The sequence below is a fragment of the Pseudorasbora parva genome, chromosome 9 (genome assembly GCF_024679245.1).
Source record: "Pseudorasbora parva isolate DD20220531a chromosome 9, ASM2467924v1, whole genome shotgun sequence".
Lineage (NCBI taxonomy): Eukaryota > Metazoa > Chordata > Actinopteri > Cypriniformes > Gobionidae > Pseudorasbora > Pseudorasbora parva.
Genome location: NC_090180.1, coordinates 4,864,073 through 4,885,718, shown reverse-complemented (window position 1 = coordinate 4,885,718; position 21,646 = coordinate 4,864,073). Strand labels below are relative to the sequence as shown.

The following is a 21,646-nucleotide window of genomic DNA, read 5'->3' as shown; positions in this document are numbered from 1 at the left end:
TTTTTAATGAAATATTGACAACAAAAAGCAACATCAAAATGAAAATATGTGAAATGTCTCCCTCTTGCTGCTACAGTTGTCCCACATAAAATAGCTTTGATAATGAAAGCAGGTTTTTGTAATGATTTCCTCTCACAGTCAGCACTGTGTTATCGTCTCCAGTCCAGAACGCGCAGTAATATGATCCTGCATCCCCGACCTCCAGTGTTGAGATAGACAGTGACACGTGGTTACTTCTCACCGATCCAATATATGATCCAGTGGGGAAACCAGGATCGTTTTTGGCTTTTGTCGATCCAGCTTCGAAATACATTAATCGTTGTAAAGCTCCTCCTGATTGAGCTCTGTACCAGTGGATAGCGCTGGACTGAAGCGTCGTTGAACCGACTTCGCATCTTATTCTAGTAGCTTTACCCCTTGTTTTAATCATCAAAGGCTCAAGAGTATCTTGTCCATTTAAACAATCTAAATCGATAAGAGAAACAAATAAAATTAAAGCACTTATACTTTGTCATTGATGATCCTACGATAACGTCTTTTCAAACGTGTAATCAACCGCGTGTTTGTCAGAACGCACTTTGGACATTACAACGATAAAACGTATTGTCGTTATTTATGACTTTATAACACATTTCCCTATCAAAAGTAGCCATATAACCCCTAACACAAAAAGTTTTAAAATGTCTTCAAGATGATTACAAGTCAGATATTACAAATTACTGACGGAAATTCCCTTTTAAACGTCCAAAATCACTGAATAATCTCATTTGAGTGATGTCAGCCATACCATAATACTTAAATCTCACCTATGAAGACCACTAACAACCCAAATGTTATCATTGCAGACATTGCCGTGTCTTTCTGTCATCCAGGAGTTTGAAGAATTATGAACTACATCAGCCAGTCAGAAGGTAATGATAATGGGCTTGTGGTTTCCTCTACGCACATCTAGTTTATATTACTTTTCATTAAGGGTGTAACGGTGGGCGTAACCAGTGTGTCAGACTCCGGGGTAGAAAAGCACACACGCACACACACACACACACACACGACAGTCTCCCCTTGAGTTAGTTGTATGTCGTTACAAACAAAATAAAAATAATTGTTACTACTAAACTGCTAAACTAACAGTACTTTTACCCTGCTCTAGTTGTGATTATAAAACAAGTTTCTAATGTAATAACTGCACATAACGCCAAACAAGCACATAATGTTATGAGCATTTAATTACTATGGTAATAAAATGTTCATAATGTAATAATTTTCTGAAAACATTAAGATCTTGAGGTCATAATGTAATAAAAAATTGACTTGAGGAATTTATTGCATTATAAACAAAACCGTGTCATATTTTCATTATTGAAATAGCTTTTAAAACATAAAATAAAAAAATAGTATTCCCTTACAGTACATTTTTCAAAATCTAAATCCAGGCTTAAACTACCTGCGAAATGCAACATATTTAAATATTCACGCTATTATTATTATTGTTATTATTATTATAAAGCAAAACATATAGTCCTTTTACAGTACATTTTAAAACTCTTAATCCATTCTTAACCAGCCTAAAAACTCTACTAGTAATTCTGATTTTATTTATTTATCTTGACTTATATCTTTAAAATGTACTCTAAAGGAATACTAATACTTTATGTTAAATAAACATATAATAATAACAATAATAATTGCATCCGTATTTAAAGACAGCTTAAGACTGGCTGCAATAATGAAAATATGACATGTTTTTGTTGCGTTTATAATGTAATAGTTTTCTCATAATGTAAAAAATGTTATTACGAGCTCAAGATTTTATTGCCTTTTGAGAAAATTATTACATTATGAACATTTGATTATAATAATAATGTAAAACTTGTTACATTATAAGTTGCTACACAATTGATATTTGATTTGAGGAGCTAATACAACTTTGAGATTTATACTGATTTGTGAAGATGAACCAAAACTCATATGAACTATTCTTTATTCACTTTACAGTTAAATTAGCACAGATATGTACATCACAGAAATGCTCTACAGTGAGGCTAACAATACGAACACAAGAGTGATGCTGTTTTTTTTTGTCTCAAAACCAAACAATTAAGACAATGATTACTCTATCAACCAATTACATATATTGCATATTTTTTCGATTTCCCACCCCCAAACTTTCCCACTCATCATTGGCTTAAAAAATATAGAGTTGAATAAATACATTTTCTCCAACCATAAAACATCATTCACAAATTAACGTTTCCACGTCCATTCAAGGATAAGTTCTGCATTTATGTCATTGTGAATATAATACACATAACGTCTGTAATTATAGGGAGCTACATGTTGTGTTTTGCCAAGCTGTATGAGCCAGGTGCAATATTTCAGAATTCTTCTCACAACATTTCTCATGCTGTAAACTCAACACATATCCATTTTCATCAAGAGGACTTGGATTAATTTGGCATAAACACTGAAAGTCTCGGCCATAAACTGTCAATATCAAATATATGCCAAATACCACCACCAGAGCCGCGCACGGCCAGCCGTGAAACTACAGAGAACACTAACGATGATGCAATGTCACATTTATATCAGAAATATCTCAAAGAAAACACCTAAGTTTTGTGTAACACTTAGAATGGTTAAATAGATCATATCACTACAAATTCTGATAAAATTCGCAGCAGAGCAACAAAGTCAGTACAATACACTTGGTGCAGAGAGGATAAGGTAACTTTTTTGTCTTTAGAGGGGAAACTCTCACTTTAGTTCTTCTTTAAACAGACAGGGATTATATGTGGAGGTCACCAGAGTTCCAACAAAGCACACATCAATTCGTTGCTGCTCACACAGGTAAACAAACAAAAAAACAGGGAATTTATCTTGGTTTTGCGAGAAAAGGTTGACCATACTATCACGTCATGCTTGGTTATTTTCTTTATGCTCCGAGTAGGTATTTGTGTCTCCACTTGCTTCGTTTATTCGATTGTGTTGTTTCCTCTTGTGTGCCATTGGCCTGGTCTGATTGACAGCTGTCATCAGTACATCAGACTTCACTGTCTGTGAACGTCCAGGTCCACACGCCTTCTCTTGACACGATGAGGTCATTTACTGCAGGCGCTGTGTAAAGTTTTCGGGAAACAGTCCTTTCTTAGCCGAGCTCCCGCGCGCTTGCCAGTCGTTCTCTCTGATGCCAGTGAGCCAACCAGCATCCTGAAGAAAGAATCAAACCATCATCTAAGGGTTAGTTCACACACAAATGAAAATTCTGTCAATTACTTACCCTCATGTTGTTCGACACCCGTAAGACCTCCACAAAAGAAGATTTTTGTGTTGAAATCTGATGGCTCAGAAAGGCCTTCATTGACACCAATGTCATTTCCTCCCTCAAGACCCATAAAGGCACTGAAGACGTTGTTACAAAACCCATCTCACTACAGCGGCTCTACAATCATTTTATGAAGCGACCAGAATTGTTTTTGTGTGCTAAACCCCCCGAAATAATGACATATATATTGATGGGCCAATTTTAAAACAAAGTTTCGAACGGGTATGAATCAGCGTATTGATTCATGATTTGGATCGCCAATGTCATGTGGGCTGCGTCCGAAAACCTAGGCAGCTGACTTGTTGCCTCGCTGCCTTATCAGGCAATGGCTTATAAGGCAGTGTTTTGTGCATGAAGGCACCTCACGAAACGATTTCCGAAAGACTTCTGAGGCAGTGTAGCAGTTTAGTGATCGACTGCAAAATAGAGAGAGCTTTGTGAGAACTAAACACATATTTAATTACTACATTAGTCATTTCTCGCTAGAAATGACATCAGAAGAGCAAAATATTGGTTAAAAACATACATTTACACACAAACTGAGAAGCAAACGCAACTTTCGGACGCCATCTTATTTTCCAAGCTCAACTGTCACTGAATGGAAAGCACAGGATTATGGGATATCAAAGGCAGAGAAGGATACATGTATGCTGACTTCAAAAATCGATCAGATGAAGGTATCTCAGGAGACAGGAAGTGAAGCTAACATTAGATTCGGACATTGCTTGATGCCTTCTTGCCTTGAAATGTGTCCTCCGAAGGCAGCATTTTCCAGGTTTCGGATGCAGCCGTGATTCAGCAGTTTGACACACGATCCGAATCATGAATCGATTCACTGATTCATAACGTTCGAAACTTTGTTTTGAAATTAGCCTATCACTATATAAGTCGTTATTTCGTTATTCTTGTGGCTTTATACAATGATTGTAGAGCCGCTGTAGTGAGATGGGCTTTGTAACGACGTCTTTAGTGCCTTTATGGGTCTTGAGAGAGGAAATGACATTGGTGTCAATGAAGGCCTTTCTGAGCCATCGGATTTCAACACTAATATCTTCATCTGTGTTCTGAAGATGAACGGAGGTCTGACGGGTGTCGAACGACACTAGGGTGAGGAATTAATGAGACAATTCTAGTAAAGATAAGAAAACAAAAGTTAAACTTTCAAGCAAATCGTACCTGATCTTCAGATAGCTCTGTAGGCACCACCAAAACAATGTCTCCTTTCTTCAGCTCCAGTTCATCTGGGTTCGCTGCTTCGAAATCATGCATCGTTTCAACCTACAAGACAAGCATAAGACAAGACCCATTATTACATGTACATAAAAGCTCTGTTCATTGTCAGCGTGTTCATCCTAAAATTTCGATTATGGCCTTTCATGCAGTGTGTAATGTAGCTGTTTGTGAATATATGCATTCTGCAAAAAGTCAAAAAGTGCACGATAAATGTTATTGTTTCTTAAAAGAAAGAATCGACTCTGAACTGCCTATACAAGCCGTTTGAATTTCAAACCCCACTGCGTGACAGTTCTTCATCTCTAGATAAGGCATTTCCATAATGACTGCCTATGTTGTGTTGTCTGTTTGCGAACAACTTGACCCGCCTTCAAACACATCTTACGACTGCTTCTCAAATCTAGGAGTTCATTTCCAAAACGCTTGCTCTGGAAAGACGGGTCAGTACCGATTTTATCTTCTCAGAATTACAACCTGTAAGTATGATTAATTGTTGATGTATATATTTTCGACTGGGTGTTCAAAATATAAGTCTTACTGAAATATCTGCTAAGCAGCTGTGTGCCCACTATTACCTAAAACTGTCTATTAACGCAGATTGTCTGTTGTTCTTACTACTTTGAGTAAAGTTAAAGGATGGAGCAAGATTTTACAAACGTTTGTTCACGTTAGTGCTGGGGTAACACAAAATGCACAGCTATTGATACAGTTCCCCCGTGCACCGCAATAAATGAGAGTTTGTTGATGGAAATCTTGTTAATGCTGATGGTGAGGAATTACAGTTGGTACTTGAATACAAAACAATCAATATTTCCTGACCACATGTTATTTGGCAAGTAGCCGTGTAATTAACAGGATAATGTACACTCAACCGGTCATTACTCCAAAATAAATGTATGATGGTCGCTTTATATTCACCTTATAAAGGAATCCAAGAGGCATTCCAGTAGAGATGTCTTTGGTTGTGTGGCATTCTCCGATCATCCCGTTATCAATGGATGCTACTGGAGATGTGATATCACCATCACGGTCATCATCACCCTCATTACTAGAGGCGGGCTCGATAACAACAGAAGGGATGGGCATCTTCTCCTGAGGTGAGGCAAACAAACAGCATCACTCAAGTCACAAACCGGAAGGGAAGATCTGTAAGTATATTTCTGACCGTGACAAAATTACTTAATACGCATGAAACAGATCACACATACTTTATCCACCGAATGTAATAAACCAAATAAAATAAAAATAGGTAACGCTTTACAATAAGGTCTCATTTGTTAACATTAGTTAACATGAACTAACTGCGAACAATACTTCTACAGCATTTATTAATCTTCACGTTCATTTCAACATTTGTACAATGTTGTATCTGTTGACAGTAGTTAATACAATGCAATTGTATTTTCATTAACATTAAAGCTGCAGTCCGTAACTTTTTGCACTCTAGTGGTTAATTGACAGAACTGCATGCATCTTGCGGAAGAACATTACAGCCGGAGCTACTTCTCTCTGTTAATGTCTATGGCGGATCACGCAGGGACTGTGCTCCTCCGCAGCAGTACCTACCAGTCTGGCCTGAAATAGTCCCAATATAAATACTTATTATAAGTGTAACATAATGATTCAGGGTAAGACAAAAACACGGTTTGGAAAATGGATTCATGTGTTAGATTCTCATTATTTCATTTTTGTAATTCTTGAACACAAAGTTACGAACAGCAGCTTTAACAAAGATGATTAAATTATGTAAAAATACATTGTTCATGTTGGTTTATGCTAGCTAATGCATTTTAACTTATTAAGTCCTTACAGAAAAAGATTTGACATTTCAAATCAAAAAGTTCAAATCAAAAAGTACAAATCAAGTTACAAAATAAAACCTCCGCAGATTGGTTTCAAAGCATTTTGATTATAGTTCTAAGCATGAGTGAGTTTTAAAGTGCAGTCCAGAATGGTTATATAAAGAAACCAGGGTCGTGTCAATGATCTGCAAACCAAAGTGCAGAATGACAGGTGAATATCTACCTCCTCTTTCCCATTGTTTGCAGCACCCTCCTTACTGGTTTCATCCCCTGGTTGGGGCTCAACATTATCAGGAGCATCTCCTGGTTTGGGCTCAATATTATCAGGAACTTCTCCTGGTTGGGTCTCAACCTTATCTGGTTCGTCTGTTGGTTGGGTCTCAACCTTATCTGGTTCATCTCCTGGTTTGGCTTCTAGTGAACTGGCCTCTTCCTCTGGTTTGGCATCTATAGTCTAGAAGAGGTGTCCAGGAGTGAGAGCCAGTGTTTGAACACTTAACACAAGCCACTCATGTGGATGGATCGGGGCACGATACCAGGGAAGGGAGCACTCAGAGTGTCACAATGAGGGGAGCAGGGACCAGTTTAACTTCAGAAGTTAAAACTGTCCCTGATGTGGAATGGCAAGTCAGTTCTCAAAAAAACTGACTTGAGTTTCACCAACAGTCAAGTACTTTGGCCTGGGGGAAATGTTCAATAGACGGCATGAAGGATAGCGGGGTCATGATTCATAGTGGACAACCACTGCCTACAGAATGAACTAGCATGGATGAACATTTCTCAGATCATAGTGACTATGATCTCCATATATAAATGACAAAGGTCACTAATTTAAGCCTAACTCCAAAATAACTGTGACATGAAACCTATTTTTGAAATGGAACCCAAGTGCATAAATAAAACCCAGAACCCCTTTTCAGATTCAACTAAACTTACTGTAGATGCTAAGATTATATTGACACCTGAACATTTTTACCCCTAGAACGAAACTTGCTTAGTCACTTTACCAGCATACAAACGCGAATGTAAACGCTGTCTATTGTGGTGATGTAAGAATGAAGTCACCATGGAAACCGAATATGGTAATTAGAGGGATGATAATAATAGTCATCAGTTAAGTCACTATTTAAAGGTTCAGTAAGCAGGGGAATTGTGGGGTTATAACATCATCTCTGTTAAATTGGCTTTAGTCTGTGTGACTTTATGTGGTTCAAAACTGTTGTAACATAAAAGAACTGGGGAAAAAAATAAAACATGAAATGAAAATTAAACAATAAAGGTACAATCAGAAATGGCAGACACAGTGGCAGCGTTAGCTAGACCTTTGGATCTAAAAACAAAGCTTTGTTTGGAACAAGAAGAATAATTTATGAGCTGGACGGGGTTTGTTATTGTGCTGCCAGATGCTGCAACTGCTGATTGTACCCTAAAAACGTAAAATAAAACATACAAATATACAAAACAATGGGTTAGGTTTTGATAAATGCCACAGCGCATGTTAGAAGTTTCCATCCATCAACACATACTATTAAAAAAGCATTCTGCAATACTAAATAAGGACTTATGTGGCCACCATCCTGTTCCATTTTCTCTTCCAGGCCATCAGTTTGGTAACCACATCAAGTTAAATATGAAGCCAGATGATGATTTAATATCAGACTCTTTATAATATCTAAATAATTCTATGTTACAATGTATTTCATAGCACTAGTCAGAAAGTATCTGACAATAACAGTGATTGGATAAATAAAATAATTACATAAATGTATTTGCATATGGCTTCATGAGATAGAACAATAAAAAAAACCGGAAAATATTTACAGAACAATGTTAAAATAATACCATAAAAGCAAATGATTTGATCTATACAGTTTTAAGACTTAATATTTGAGCTGTTAAGACTTTAATAGTTACCGGAGTCTCTTCAATGGGAGACTCTTTATCTTCAACAGTAGCCTACACACAAAGAAACGTGGTTATCAGCATCATTACACACTCATTTATTCAAATTAAAGACACATACTGGAGTGACGAGTCAACAAATGTGTCTCTGGTCATGTGAGTATCTGTCTTCCCTTCATAAGCGTTAATATCATCTGTATCAGAGCCTGGGTGCTTATAATCATCAACTATTGCTGAACCTAAAACATGTTTAGAAGTAGGAATGTGAAATGGTCTTCACTAATAATGGAAAGCAGTAGCGATTATATATTCGGGAGGCAATGATCATAGAAGTGAAATTACCAGAGCCGCCTCTGTAGGGGACTCCTTCTCTGTTTCTTGGACTGGAGCTGATTCCTACATGCAAATAAAAATATTCATGCCATCTCCAGTTTCTGTTATACGTCCAAATAACACCACCTGTTTTACTATCATATATTGGATCTCATACATTATTCATCTGGACACATTGCAAATGCCAAAAGGCTGTTTCTATACAGAAAACGTTTGCTAGATACAGTACGAAACCAAGCACATATGTGACAGTGCTGCATATGACTTGAGTTTATCTTATGCCATTCGTTATACATAAGTTATAGTTACCGGGGCTTCTTCATTGGGTTGCTCCTTTTCTATGTCCTCAACTGGGAGCTAAAGAATGGTTGAGACGTTTTTATCAACAATAAAATTCTCAACCAAACTCTTGGAGAAAACTATGGCAATAATGTCAATTAAACAATATTGATTTTTTTAAGATCCACTCCATAACTGTGCTTCTTATATCCTTCATATATATATATATATATATATATATATATATATATATATATATATATATATATATATATATATATATATATATATATATATATATATATATATATATATATATAAAATGCAAACTGATCCCACAGCATGTGTACATTAAAAAAATTAAAAGTAAAAGGATTGGTACAAAAAAGTTCATTCCATAAAAATAAAAGTCACATTCAGCTTCCAATAAAAATGTGTTGTATAAAAAATATTTGAATATGTATACAACATAATAAAACAATTATTTGTACAGGTCTCAATAACATAAAAATAAATATAATATTAATCAAATATTTTTAAAGTCACAGAACTCCAGAAAAATCGATACAGTTTCTTTTCCAAAGCATTCAGTGTTTTAAAATGGACAAGGTAAGATGGTCAACATGCAGGCATTGTGTTATGAATTATTTTGAGAGGTTTAAGGCACATACCTCAGCCTGCTCAGCTGTCTCAGTCTCAGCAGACACTGGAGACTCCACAGCGCTCTTTACAAACAACAGTACACAATCAACGGCTACAGCTCATTTATGATCATTTTGATGTGTGTTACATGTATATGTGGCCAAAAACAACATGAGGATTCTATCATGACAACAATGGCAATAATCACTTTTATGCACTAGGGGTGTAACAGTACACGCATTCGTACTAAACCGTTTAGGTACAGGACTTCCAGTACGGTGCATGTGTGTACTGATCTGATACCGAACCGTAGCAATCTTTAACTGTTAACAGTCAGCTTGTTTTAGCTGTAGAAAATACTTCAAATCTGAGTTCACACACGGAGATGAAGTATTCTGTCCATTTTATCACGAAATTCAACGATACATGCTGCTTTGACGCTCTGACATGACAGATCACTGTATAGCAATAAATGAACGCGATCATCTTGTCATAGTCAAAGAATAAACATAAATCAACATCTGAAGTTATGTTGAGGATACATTATAACCTTAATGAAACGTATCACGTCGTCATGTAATTGTTTAATCAGTGTTTCAACGGTTGAAAGACGTCAATAAAAAGCTTGAGAACAGTGTCCTGTAGCCTCACATTTACCTCAGAAGTCCTTCAGTGTCCACAGCTGTGAGTTCACTACAGAAATCAACTCTTTCACTGAATATATGACCTATATTAGCCTATATATTCATTATATTCTACTGGACCTGTTAGTGATGTCTGGATTATGTTTAAATAAATCTGTCATGAAAATGACAGCCACTGTGTATAAATGATTATATTTCAACAACGAACTGGAGTAAAACATTTTTAGTTATAATTAGGTTTAATGCAAAAACTGCCTTATGTGAAGTTTACATGTTTGCATACAATGTGTTATTTGAGTGTTGATTATTAATTATAATCTAAAATTAAAAATAAATATCAACTGAATTTAGGCCAGTAGTTTGGGCTCTGTTGTTAACCTTTAATATTATAGTAATGTGCAAGTAAGGGCTCGCTAATATAGCATTATCTTTAGGAAACGTTTAGTTATAGTTTAATTAATTTAAGGACAGATAATTTGTTCAGTAAACCAGTAAATCAGTAAAACAATTTTATATTTAGTTTTCTCCCCCTGCTGTACCGAACCGTCAGTTTTGTGTACCGTTACACCCCATTATGCACTGATGTAAGATGTTGATGAAGATGCTAACAAGACGGATGCTGTGAGGAAAATAATATCAATATGACGACGATGACGATGACTGTGATGAGGATGATAACAGTAACAATGAAAAGCATTGATGTAAATGATGACAATGGTGTTGATGATGATGGCGATGAGATTATTTCTGATGACGTTTAGAGGCTGTGTCACTCACTGTGGCTGTCTCTGCAGGAGGGCTTGCAGTGGAGATCTCTGCCGGTTGTGTCTCTGTCGGAGGAGTGATGGCGGGACTCTCACCACCCTCAGGTACTGAGGCTGGGGGTGCTTCACCTTCTGCTTCAGCTACATCACCCTCCGGGGCTTCAGACTTTATATACATTTACAAGAAGACAATAAGAAACACTGCCCACTGACACCTTCACCACTGGACCAGTAGCACAACCCATAAGTTAAAAATACTTTTACAGATGCATTTATGTTGTGCAATCAGACTTTGATGCACCACAATCTTGGAAGAGCAACAAAATGATAAAAATACAAAACAAAAAAATACAAAGTACTAAAACAAGCCCCACATCCGCCATATTTATAGCCATAGAATCAGGCAAAATTATTTATATAAATCGTGCGTTCTGAGCTTTTAAAAGCACCAATTTTCCCTTACAAACTAAACGGTCCAACTCCACAATATGACTGAAGCATGGTGATGATGAAATGTGCTTTACATTTGAATACTATTGAGAATTTGCTACTTTAAAATCCTATGGGGAAAGTCAAATGTGATCTTAAACAGCCACATAAACTAAAAGAACTGATAAAAAGAGGAGAAAACATCCTTCAGCACCATCATCAACTAGAAAGCTTTTAAAACTACTCATGACCACATGCTAGAATTCATCACATTCTGACTAACTTTACGAAATTTAAAATAGATATCCTGTTGAGGGAATAGATTTTCACTAAAGATTTATATTACAGTGTGGCGTGTTGTAGCTGTAGCTTCTCAATGTGTGTGTTGCTATTTTTCATTACAAATGCTTTAGATAATCAAGGAAAGAAAATGTTTAGCATTGAGGAGTCATCAATGATTTTAATAAACGCTATGGGTAAACAATTACAAGAACTGTTATTTTTCCATAAGGCCAAGTACACGTTAGATTTAAAAGGACCTTCTTAAATTATTGACTAAATTGATTTTCCCCTATGTGTAAAATGTGTTGTGCTAATAGTGACAGATATTAGGTAAACCTTGCTTTCAGATATTCCAAGAGATGACAGAAAACTCACATTTTCAAAATAAGTGAATTTGAAGTACAGTTAGGTTGACTTATGATAGCACTTTAATTTAGAAAATTCTGTCAAACTGATAAGTTTTTAGGTGCTTAAATAAAATAAAATACATCATATCCTATGTTAACAAGTAATTGTTAAGCTATTACTTATTTTTGCAGCTGTTATCAATGCATTTGTGGATGAAGCCACAAAAGAACATGCTCAGAAAACAAACAAACAAACAAATACATAAATAAATAAATAAATCTCATGAGGAAGCCCCGGGTCCCTGTCAAACGGTTCACACGTCAACTCCCCCAATGTTCAAACCAAAACTACGCACTTGAACATACCTATTGATGCCCACTGAGTATAAGGAGTTATTTCTGGGATAGTACAAAGCATTACAGTCAAACATTTCACTATCAAAAGACACTTCAACTTACCATCTTATCAAAGTCGGCCTCAAATGTTGGGACTGTTGCATCCTAAAGAGTAACAGAGAGAATAAAGGGATAGAGGTGAGCAAATGTACTTGAATGAAATCTGAAGAATATAACCAGCTAGGATAGACAACATTATTTTGTTCAAAATTCCTGTGAGAGATGCTTAAATGGATTGTTCAGGGAACAGGAATTAGTAGGGTTTGTCACAGCATTAGATATAAAACAGCATTAGGTACATTAAAGCAGGGCCACAATTATTTTTTCAGGTTCTGCATGTTCATTGTAAAATTAGAAAATATTTGTGACTAGTTATATTCACTAAAATGGACCAATTAGTGTCAAATTAGTTTCACATGATGAGATCCATAGTATCTATATACAATAGATATTTCTTAAACTGCGGGATACCATTTTTTTTACAAAACAACTAATTCTGATTTTATAAACATGTTATAAAAACAGATTGTGAAAATCAATATAATTTTTCAGGAAACTTAAAGTACTGCAAAACTACTAGCACAATCACATTTGAGTTTGGCCACATTGACAGTAATTCATAATGTTTTGAATTCTCTTTTTTTATTGAAGAAGAAAAACGTTCTTAGCTCCGATTTACCTTAGAGAATCCATTAAAAGTCTTGTTGGACACCTAAACCGAATTAAATAAGTAATTAGCATGTAAACCGTCAAATACATGTATTTTAATTGCACAGACTTGGAAAACTGCAAATTCTACTTGAACTTAGCAAAACCAACAAACAATCAAAGCAAGCAAAGGAGAGAAAGGAGAACAGGTCTTGGGGCTGTGGACTGTGGGAGGGGTCCGAAGGGTTTTGTAGCAGGAAAACAGTACTTCATCTGCAGGCAGGAAAGGAGGGAAGTATTCTTGCTGTAGTCTACTCTACGCTAAGCTAAGAGTGGCAGGAAGTCAGGTACCTCTTCCAGCTCTGTATCTATTTCTTGGTATAACTTTCCGTATCTCCGGTTTGCAACTTCATCTTCAGACAGGTCTGAGTTCTCTGGCTCTTTATGACCGACCTGGTCCTCTGGAATGGTACCTTTAGGATTAGTGGGATCTTTTGGCCCTGGCAGGGAGGCAAAAGGGTCTTGAGGTGGAACAGCCTCACCTGGCCAGCCTGCTGTGAAGTTTCCTTGGCCATCAGAAGAGAAGAAGCCACTGCTATCGCTCACCTCTTGCCACGAGCCCTTACTTGAGTTCTCTGAGTCTGCAACTGGTGTGGGAAAGGCTGCCCACTGGGCAAACCCATTGGCCTGTCCAGTTTTGTCATCAAAGACATCTGAGGCTTTTCCTTCAGGACTGCTCTCCTTTGTCCCAGTGGATTCCCAGCTCCCTGCCCACTCCTGGTAGTTCTCATTGGAAAAAGGATCCCCGCTACTTTCTTTGGCAAAAGGATCAGACGTTATCTCATTAGCAAATGGGTCCTGATTGCCCCCAGTAGCAAAAGGGTCTGATGTGAGTTCAGCCTCAAAGGGGTCTGCTGCCCACTGTCCTTCACCTCTTGACTGGGTCTCTGCAAATGGATCGGAATCAAACTCACTTTTTGGACTCTCTGTTGTTAACCCTTCAGTACCGAAAATATCACTGCCTGTTGTAGCAAAAGGATCACTCCCAGAAAAGCCACTGGGATCTTGGTCTAAGCTGGCAAATGGGTCGTTTCCGGTGCCAAATGGGTCGTCCCCTGAAGCGGCAAAAGGATCATTCCCTGTCCCAAATGGATCATTATCTTCAGTGGCAAATGGGTCTGAACTTGGAGTAGATTCAAGAACATTTTGAGGTGTGGTCGTTCCTGCTTTGGTTGGGTCTGAAAGCAGCTCATCCGAGCTTTTATTTTCAAGCTCTGAGACACATGGTGCTGCTTCAGGCTGATCCCAGTTGGCTGCAAATGCATCCCCACCAAACCCAGAGTCAGCAGGGGTAATCTGCTTGGGGAGACTGTCAGATGTGTCCCAGTCTGCAAAGCACTCTTGGGCCACATTGACTTGTTCTGGTGCCACAACTGAATTGTCATTCTCGGCAGATTCAAGTTCATCGTCTGCACTGACCCACCCACCGTTCTGTCCCGGGACATCACCCCATTCTTCAGCTGTCTCGTACTCTGACCCGGATCCATCTAAATCAACCTGGCTAGACAGGCCCCATCTGGAACTATCTCCCCCTACTCCCTCCATGGCATCCTGAATCTCCTGACCAAACTCATCTGTAAATATGATTCCAGGCATTGGTTGCGAGCTCACTGTCTCCTCTGCCTCTCTCTCCTCTGATCCGCAACCTGCCTTTTCTTCTGCCCATTCCACTTGATTTGTAGCCCAGTCTGTCTGACCTTCATCTACACCCTTATCCCCCTGTTCTGGATGCTGTCGCTTGGCCTCGCCACCCCCCACAGCACAAGGATCACAGTCTGGGTTTGGCTCAGGATATTTTTCCGTATCCCAGGCTCTAACCTCATCTGTGGTCAACTCTTCCTGCGGCTCTGAGGCTGCCTCTGTAGGCCATCCTTCGGCAGGTGGCCAGCCTTGCCCATCCAATGCAGGTTGAGCATTTTCAGATTCCTCCGTACCCGGAGTAGCAGAAGAACTAAAGTCAGCTGCCCAGTTGGCAGTGAAGCCAGCATCTGCAGCCTGATTAGGGGGGAAAAAAGGTAACAAGTGGTTAATATCCAATAAAAAGTCTCCGACAGATGAGGAGTCAAAGAAAACTTGTCACAGACAGACACAGATTTGTCACAGATTAAAGAAACTGAGACTATTTTGTTTGAGAACTAAAGTACATGAATTTGTGTTAACTGTGATACAATGTCACACTGGAGAAATGGCAGACTTTTCTGCAGAGGCAAAAATCTACAAATTTAGTTTTTCAAGTATATGTACTTTATCAGTGTTCTTCTTTGGAAAACTTTTACTTCACAACATTGCAAAACATAATATTGTACTTTGTACTGCAATACATTTCATATTGAATATCAAAATGTAGTGCTGTATACTTTTACTCAAGTAAAAGTAATTCAAAGTTTTACTTGAGTAAGTTTTACAAGTAAGAAAGTACATTTTAAAGTGTTAAAAGTAAGAAAACAACAACTTTTATGTATAAAATGTTGTGCAGTAAAAAGTATGACATTATATATTATGCTTTGGAATGCAGTGAAGTAAAAGTTTTCCAAAGAAAAGCACTAAAGTAAAGTATACTTAAAAATTTACTTGAGTAGAAAGTAAAAAATACTCCACTACTGTCCGCCTCTGCTTTTCTGTAACTGAAATCATTTAATTTGTAACATTAATGAATAAATGAACATTTAAGAAGTTATCTTCTCTTGAAAGCTGGGGGTTAATTCTGCCATGAAATTTAATTACATTTGCAATTGCTTTCTACTCAGACACTCGTCGGTCATTACTTACAGGCTCTGCAGGCTGCGCAGCATTTCCCTAGAAATGAACAAAGATATCAGAGGCATCTGCTGTCAAATTCATGCTTGACAGGAGCAATTGTAAGCTTCATGAAAATAAATCTTCACATGTCAGTTCAAATGTATTGTTTCAAAAGGAATACAAATCTAGGCCACTTCTTTTCACATCAAGAAAGGAGACAGAATTCTGCCACCAAGTTACTAATAGCACCAAGATTTCCAAGATCAGCACACATAGATCAGAGCACAAGCAAGAGAAGCAGACTCACCGTCCAAAGATCCCACGGTAGTGTCTGTGAGAGAAAAATGTGAAGCATTCTTAAATAATTATTTTATATTTAAGATATAAAATTTTATTTCCATATTTTCCATATTTTATTTTCATTTCTCTATTTCCATACTATTTCCAACATTATTAATATTCCATGATCAATCAAAAACTAGAAATTATTGCTAAGCCTTTTTTATTTGACCTGTCACTGTCTCCCAGTTGTAATACAATAAAGCAGATTGTGAAGAAGAACCTGAGATATGGGTGATTGGGTCTGCCCGATAGGTGTACTGGCATCAGGCTTGAACGGATCAAAATCCAAGTCCAGGAGAGATTCTCCAGGTTTCTCATTTGGCTAAAGTAAGAACATAAAATGGACATAATATTAACATGCTGCTCAATGACATTGGTTTACTTCTAACTCCTCTTTTTACATAGTACCTTTAAAGGGATACTTCGTCGCTTTTTCGAAGACGAGTGCGCGCACTTAATCGCTCTGACACGCTTTGACGATCTGATAGCATTTAGCTTAGCCCACTAAGCTCAGTTCATTCACTATGGTACCAAACAGAGATCAAGTTAGAAGCGACCAAACACCTCCATGTTTCTCCTATTTAAATATATATAATAGCACTTTTGAGAGTACTTCGACTCGGCGCAGTAAAAAGTCATGCCTGAAAATTGACTTTTTACTGCGCCGAGTCGAAGTACTCTCAGAAGTGCTATTCCGCCATACATTATAGTTCCTTTTTTACCCGCTTAGAAAAGCACCACGTTTTATTTTGTCACCAAACCTGGTCGTTCAACTTTTCATGTAACTATATTTAAATAAGGGAAAACGTGGAGGTGTTTGGTCGCTTCTAACTTGATCTCCGTTTGGTACCATAGTAAATGAACTGGGCTTAGTGGGCTAAGCTAAATGCTATCAGAATGTCAGAGTGTGTCAGCTCGTCTTAGTTAAGGGAATAACATTGTTTAATATTGAAAAAGCGGTGGAGTATCCTTTTAAAGTAAGCCTTCAGTGAATGTTCACTCACCTGTGGTGATGTAACACTGATTTCTGGAAAGCCTCCATCAAACAGGTCGATTATCTGCTCTTGCTGGAGCTCCTTGGTTGGAGTAGCTTTAGGAGGAGGTGGTTTTGGAGGTCCCATCTTGAACTGAGATGAAGAGATACCATATTTGCCTTTGAACAACCTCACAGGAGAAGAGTTGTGCTGCACATCATGAATGAGCTGCAAACATTCTGGTTCATCCTGAATGTTGCAGACAACCAGAAAAATCATGAAAAGCATTGTGTCTTGGAGGTGTTTCAGGCCTACCTGTGAAGGAGATTTGGGGCGAGGTGGGCCGGGAGATGTGGGCCTTAGTGTGTGGTTAGGGCTGCCGGCTGGGCTGCTGTCTGGGCTCTCATCGTCAGGAGGAGTAGGAGTCCTGGCTAATCGCAGGGGTCCCGAATCACTGTCAACACACACACAAACTACATGACCACTGACTTCTTTAATCGTAAATATAATATTTTAAGAAGATCAGAGTGAATATTTCGAAGAAGGACAGCCTGAACAGGCTTCACTTTATCCTTTGCCATGTGACCTGAAGTGCGGTCTTACTTTGTTTTCCAGTTTTCCATTGTGTATTGAACCAGTTACTTATAATTACAATCAGCTTTGGAGATCACCTTCTTTTTACTTTGAAGGAAGCACTTCAAATGGAAAGTTACTCAAAAATGATCCCATGATTTACTCATCTTCAAGTCATCCTAGGTGTATATGGCATTTTTCTGCAGTCAGAGTTATATTTTAAAATATCCTGGGTCTTCCAAGTTTTATAATGGTAGTGAATGGGCCGTCTGCCCGGAAGCTAGTTATTTTAGTTCATAATGTTTTAAATATGCAAATTTGTCTTACAAAAATCCATCACTTCGCTCCAGAATTCGCACCAGAATTTATCCACCCTCTTAAGCCGTATGGATAACTTTTATGATGGATGGATGCATTTTTGGGGCTTGAAAATAGCAAACTCCCATTCATTGCCATTACAAAGCTTGGAAGAGCAATTATATATATATATATATTTTAATATATCTCGGATTGTGTTCGTCTGAAAGAAGAATGTCATATAAACTTAAAATGGCTTGATGGTGAGTAAATCATGGGATACATTTCATTTTTTGGTGAACTATCCCTTTAAGGTAAAGTAAGGGGGGCAGTTTTAGAATCACTAAAAAGCAAAAGTAATAACAAATAGGGTGTTTTGTAAATTGCAAGCAAGGATGAAACATGTTTCAGCATAATTTCCCCAATATGTTCCGGACACCACCCATCACCAACCAGATGTAAAAAACTAAACACAATCATTATTTGCCTCAAGCGCAGTGCTGTTGAACTATGGGGTTACTCTGCACTACAAATCTATTTTGTGCACAGGACCACATGTACTTACTCAAAAGTGTTCTTTCACTAAAGCAATTATTTTCCTTACTAAACTAAGAACATTTAAGAGGAAGTAAATCTACAAGGCCTACACAATAGTCTATGCTATTCCACTTACCGTTTCGCTCTGTAACAGGAAAAACACAAACAGAGCCAAACCGTATAAATGAGTACAAATATTGAAAGCCATTATGACAAGAATCTTGTTTTTTTGTGTGTGTCATCTTTCAAGGTGGTAACACATATAAAACTCTTCAGCCTTTGTCTCTTATGTAGAAACATCCAGTTCAATCATTGAATAAGAACATTCTGTGCAGGGAGGTTGAAATGTATTCCTTACCTGGGTGCTCCTTGAATTGTGAACATTTTATCGGCGTGCTGCTCAGCGAGTTTATTCATCACTTCATACAGCTTATGACAGAGCTAGAGCCAAAATATAGAGAAAGAAAGACATGGAAACAAATACTTTTTACAAATGACTTTGTAATACTTTGTCCATTCAGGTTAAAAATCAAAACATTAATAATAATAATAATTAATAATCGCCATCATAAACACTTAATGAGCAAATGATTTCATAAAGTGAAATTGTCATAAAGTGATTTTCTAAATGTGAAAGAAATGCTTTTTACTCTTTCAATAAAAGTAACCGTAGAGCATAAAGCGATGCATTAACCTGCATTAATGTGCTGATAACACGGACACAAACATAGCAGACCTTTGCAGAAGCTTTTGTGCCGAGCTGCACTGTACACCCCTTCTGGCGATAAAAGTCTTTAACAATGCACTGGTGCCCACTGACGGCCACACGCTGTGTCTAATAATAAACACTATATACCAGGCAGAGTTCCCTACGAAAACACAGTGAGCCCAGACTGACAGATAAAATGTCCAGTGGATCTAAAGAGGCAAATATCAGCACTTATTAATGTCTATAAGACTAGTTGCTTAATATCAAGGAGATGCAATTACACTGCCTCCTTGTTTATTATAGATGCCTTTTTGTTACACAAATTTGGCCAATGTATTAAATCTAATACATTGCATACAATGTTGTTATTTTAATCTTAAAGAAATGCCTTATACGGCATTGGCAGAGATGTACAATTATTGTTAGTTGTGTGTGTGTGTGTGTGTGTGTGTGTGCGTGCGTGCGTGCGTGCGTGCGTGCGTGCGCTGGTAATCCCTACGTTATGGGGACAAAATGCCCCCACAAAGATGCAATATCCGAAATCCTTGTCCTTGTGGGGACATTTTTAGGTCCCCATGAGGAAAACATCTTATGAATCGCACAGAAGGAGTTTTTTTTAAGAAGTAAAAATGCAGAATGTTTCCTGTGATGGGTAGGTTTAGGGGCAGAGTTGGGGGATAGAAAATACGGTTTGTACGGGATAAAAACCATTACGCCTATGGAAAGTCCCCATAAAACATGGAAACACTATGTGTGTGTGTGTGAGTGTGTGTGTGTGTGTGTGTGTGTGTGTGTGTGTGTGTGTGTGTGTGAGCCTGTTTATGTGGTTTATGAGGACACAAATTTGTATAACTACATGGGTATTACACTGGTATTACACTATAAATGTGGTTTATGAGGACATATCAAATGTCCTCATAATTCAAATGGCCTTAAAAACATACTAAATTATGTTTTTTTGAAAAAGTAAAAATGCAGAATGTTTCCTGTGATGGGTAGGTTTAGGGGTAGGGGCAGAGTAAGGGGATAGACAATACGGTTTGTACGGTATAAAAACCATTACGCCTATGGAGAGTCCCTGTAAACCACATAGACCAACATGTGTGTGTGTGTGTGCGCGCCTACCCATTAGAGGAAGCAGCAGACGTGTGTGTGTTTATGTGTGTGTGCTCAAGGATACGGAACTGTGGTTCTACTACCTTAAAAAGTAAATCAGTTCAAGTTTACTGGAGGTCAAGGACATGAAGAGGTGTCCAGCTTGCACCTGCGAGGCCTTGAGAAGGATCTTGGAAATTTAAGTTACAACTTGCATCAATCAAGAAGGTTAGAACCGGTGGGAAACAACAGGAGTATAAAGACTGATGAGATGATTCTGGATACTGATACGTCAGTCCCCGACACCTTGAAGCCCAGAGCTGACTAGACCTCTGACTCAGCGCGTGATTATTGCATTTTATACTTTAATTATGACGTTTTATTAGCTTTTACATTTGTTTATTAGAAAAAGAAAAGAAACCAATTAAAATCAATTCAATTGATTACAAACACTGCCTACCGAGGCTTGATTTATCGCGTTTGAACAAGACTTTGTACAAGAACATAGCACAGAGAAGTCTTCTGACCAAATTGTAAGTTGTTTAAAGGTAAAGTTCACCCAAAAATTAAAATTAGCCCAAGATTTACTCACCATCAAGTATGTGTATATGACATTCTTCTTTCAGATGAATACAATTAGTTATATTTTAAAAAAAGTCCTGGCTTTATAATGGCAGTGAATTGTTGCCTTGTTTATGAAGTCTATAAAAGTGTATCTTTACATCATAAAATTTCATCTTTACATCATTAAAGTTCATCTTTACATAATAAAAGTGCATCTATACATCATAAAAGTTCATCTTTACATCATAAAAGTTCATCTATACATCATAAAAGTTCATCTTTACATCATATAACTGCTCCACACGGCTCCAGGGTGTTAATAAATGCTATATTTAAAATTCCATATTTAAAATTGTATAGCCTGAAATAACTTCTGGTGGATTTCTGTACACATCGATTTACGGTGAAAGAGTAACCCCTGACCGGACGCATGCATATTGACGAATGCAGAAGCGCAGAGGATAGAGCGAAACAAAACACCGGTCATGAATTAGAGTCTAAAACTAGATTTTTTAAAGAGAAACGCCAGAGGATTTCGAATTGTTTACGGGTTTTCGCCGGAAGTTAGTTATTTTAGTCTGTAAAGTTTTAAATATGAATATTTTTCTAACACAAACGCACCACTTCGCTTCAGAAGGCCTTTATTAACCCCCGGGAGCCGTGTGGAGCAGTTATATGATGGATAGATGCACTTTTATTCACTTCATTAACGAGGCAACAGTTCACTGCCATT

General features: G+C 37.6%; 1 protein-coding gene and 1 long non-coding RNA gene across 7 annotated transcripts in view; one reads left to right on the top strand and one right to left on the bottom strand.

The window, feature by feature from the left end:
- LOC137089964 (uncharacterized) overlaps positions 1 to 907 on the top strand; it is a 31,395-nt gene extending 30,488 nt beyond the window's left edge. Inside the window, exon 4 of the long non-coding RNA XR_010907806.1 lies at positions 846 to 907. This is a non-coding gene — a long non-coding RNA (uncharacterized lncRNA). The remainder of the gene's footprint in view (positions 1 to 845) is intronic.
- A 1,057-nt stretch (positions 908 to 1,964) lies between these two features.
- amph (amphiphysin) overlaps positions 1,965 to 21,646 on the bottom strand; it is a 70,120-nt gene continuing 50,438 nt past the window's right edge. Inside the window, exons 9-26 of one of the 6 annotated variants that reach the window (XM_067453569.1) lie at positions 18,904 to 18,986; positions 17,454 to 17,592; positions 17,169 to 17,291; positions 16,385 to 16,486; positions 16,130 to 16,153; positions 15,853 to 15,879; positions 14,902 to 15,078; positions 13,055 to 13,087; positions 12,439 to 12,480; positions 10,935 to 11,087; positions 9,543 to 9,596; positions 8,902 to 8,949; positions 8,602 to 8,655; positions 8,272 to 8,313; positions 6,581 to 6,811; positions 5,474 to 5,647; positions 4,499 to 4,600; positions 1,965 to 3,207 (exon numbers count right to left, since the gene is read on the bottom strand). In XM_067453569.1, the coding sequence (XP_067309670.1) occupies positions 3,103 to 3,207; positions 4,499 to 4,600; positions 5,474 to 5,647; positions 6,581 to 6,811; positions 8,272 to 8,313; positions 8,602 to 8,655; positions 8,902 to 8,949; positions 9,543 to 9,596; positions 10,935 to 11,087; positions 12,439 to 12,480; positions 13,055 to 13,087; positions 14,902 to 15,078; positions 15,853 to 15,879; positions 16,130 to 16,153; positions 16,385 to 16,486; positions 17,169 to 17,291; positions 17,454 to 17,592; positions 18,904 to 18,986 (1,713 nt within the window). In that variant the 3' untranslated portion in view covers positions 1,965 to 3,102. The remainder of the gene's footprint in view (positions 3,208 to 4,498; positions 4,601 to 5,473; positions 5,648 to 6,580; positions 6,812 to 8,271; positions 8,314 to 8,601; positions 8,656 to 8,901; positions 8,950 to 9,542; positions 9,597 to 10,934; positions 11,088 to 12,438; positions 12,481 to 13,054; positions 13,088 to 14,901; positions 15,079 to 15,852; positions 15,880 to 16,129; positions 16,154 to 16,384; positions 16,487 to 17,168; positions 17,292 to 17,453; positions 17,593 to 18,903; positions 18,987 to 21,646) is intronic. The other 5 variants (XM_067453571.1, XM_067453570.1, XM_067453572.1 and 2 more) reach the window with 5 other exon arrangements.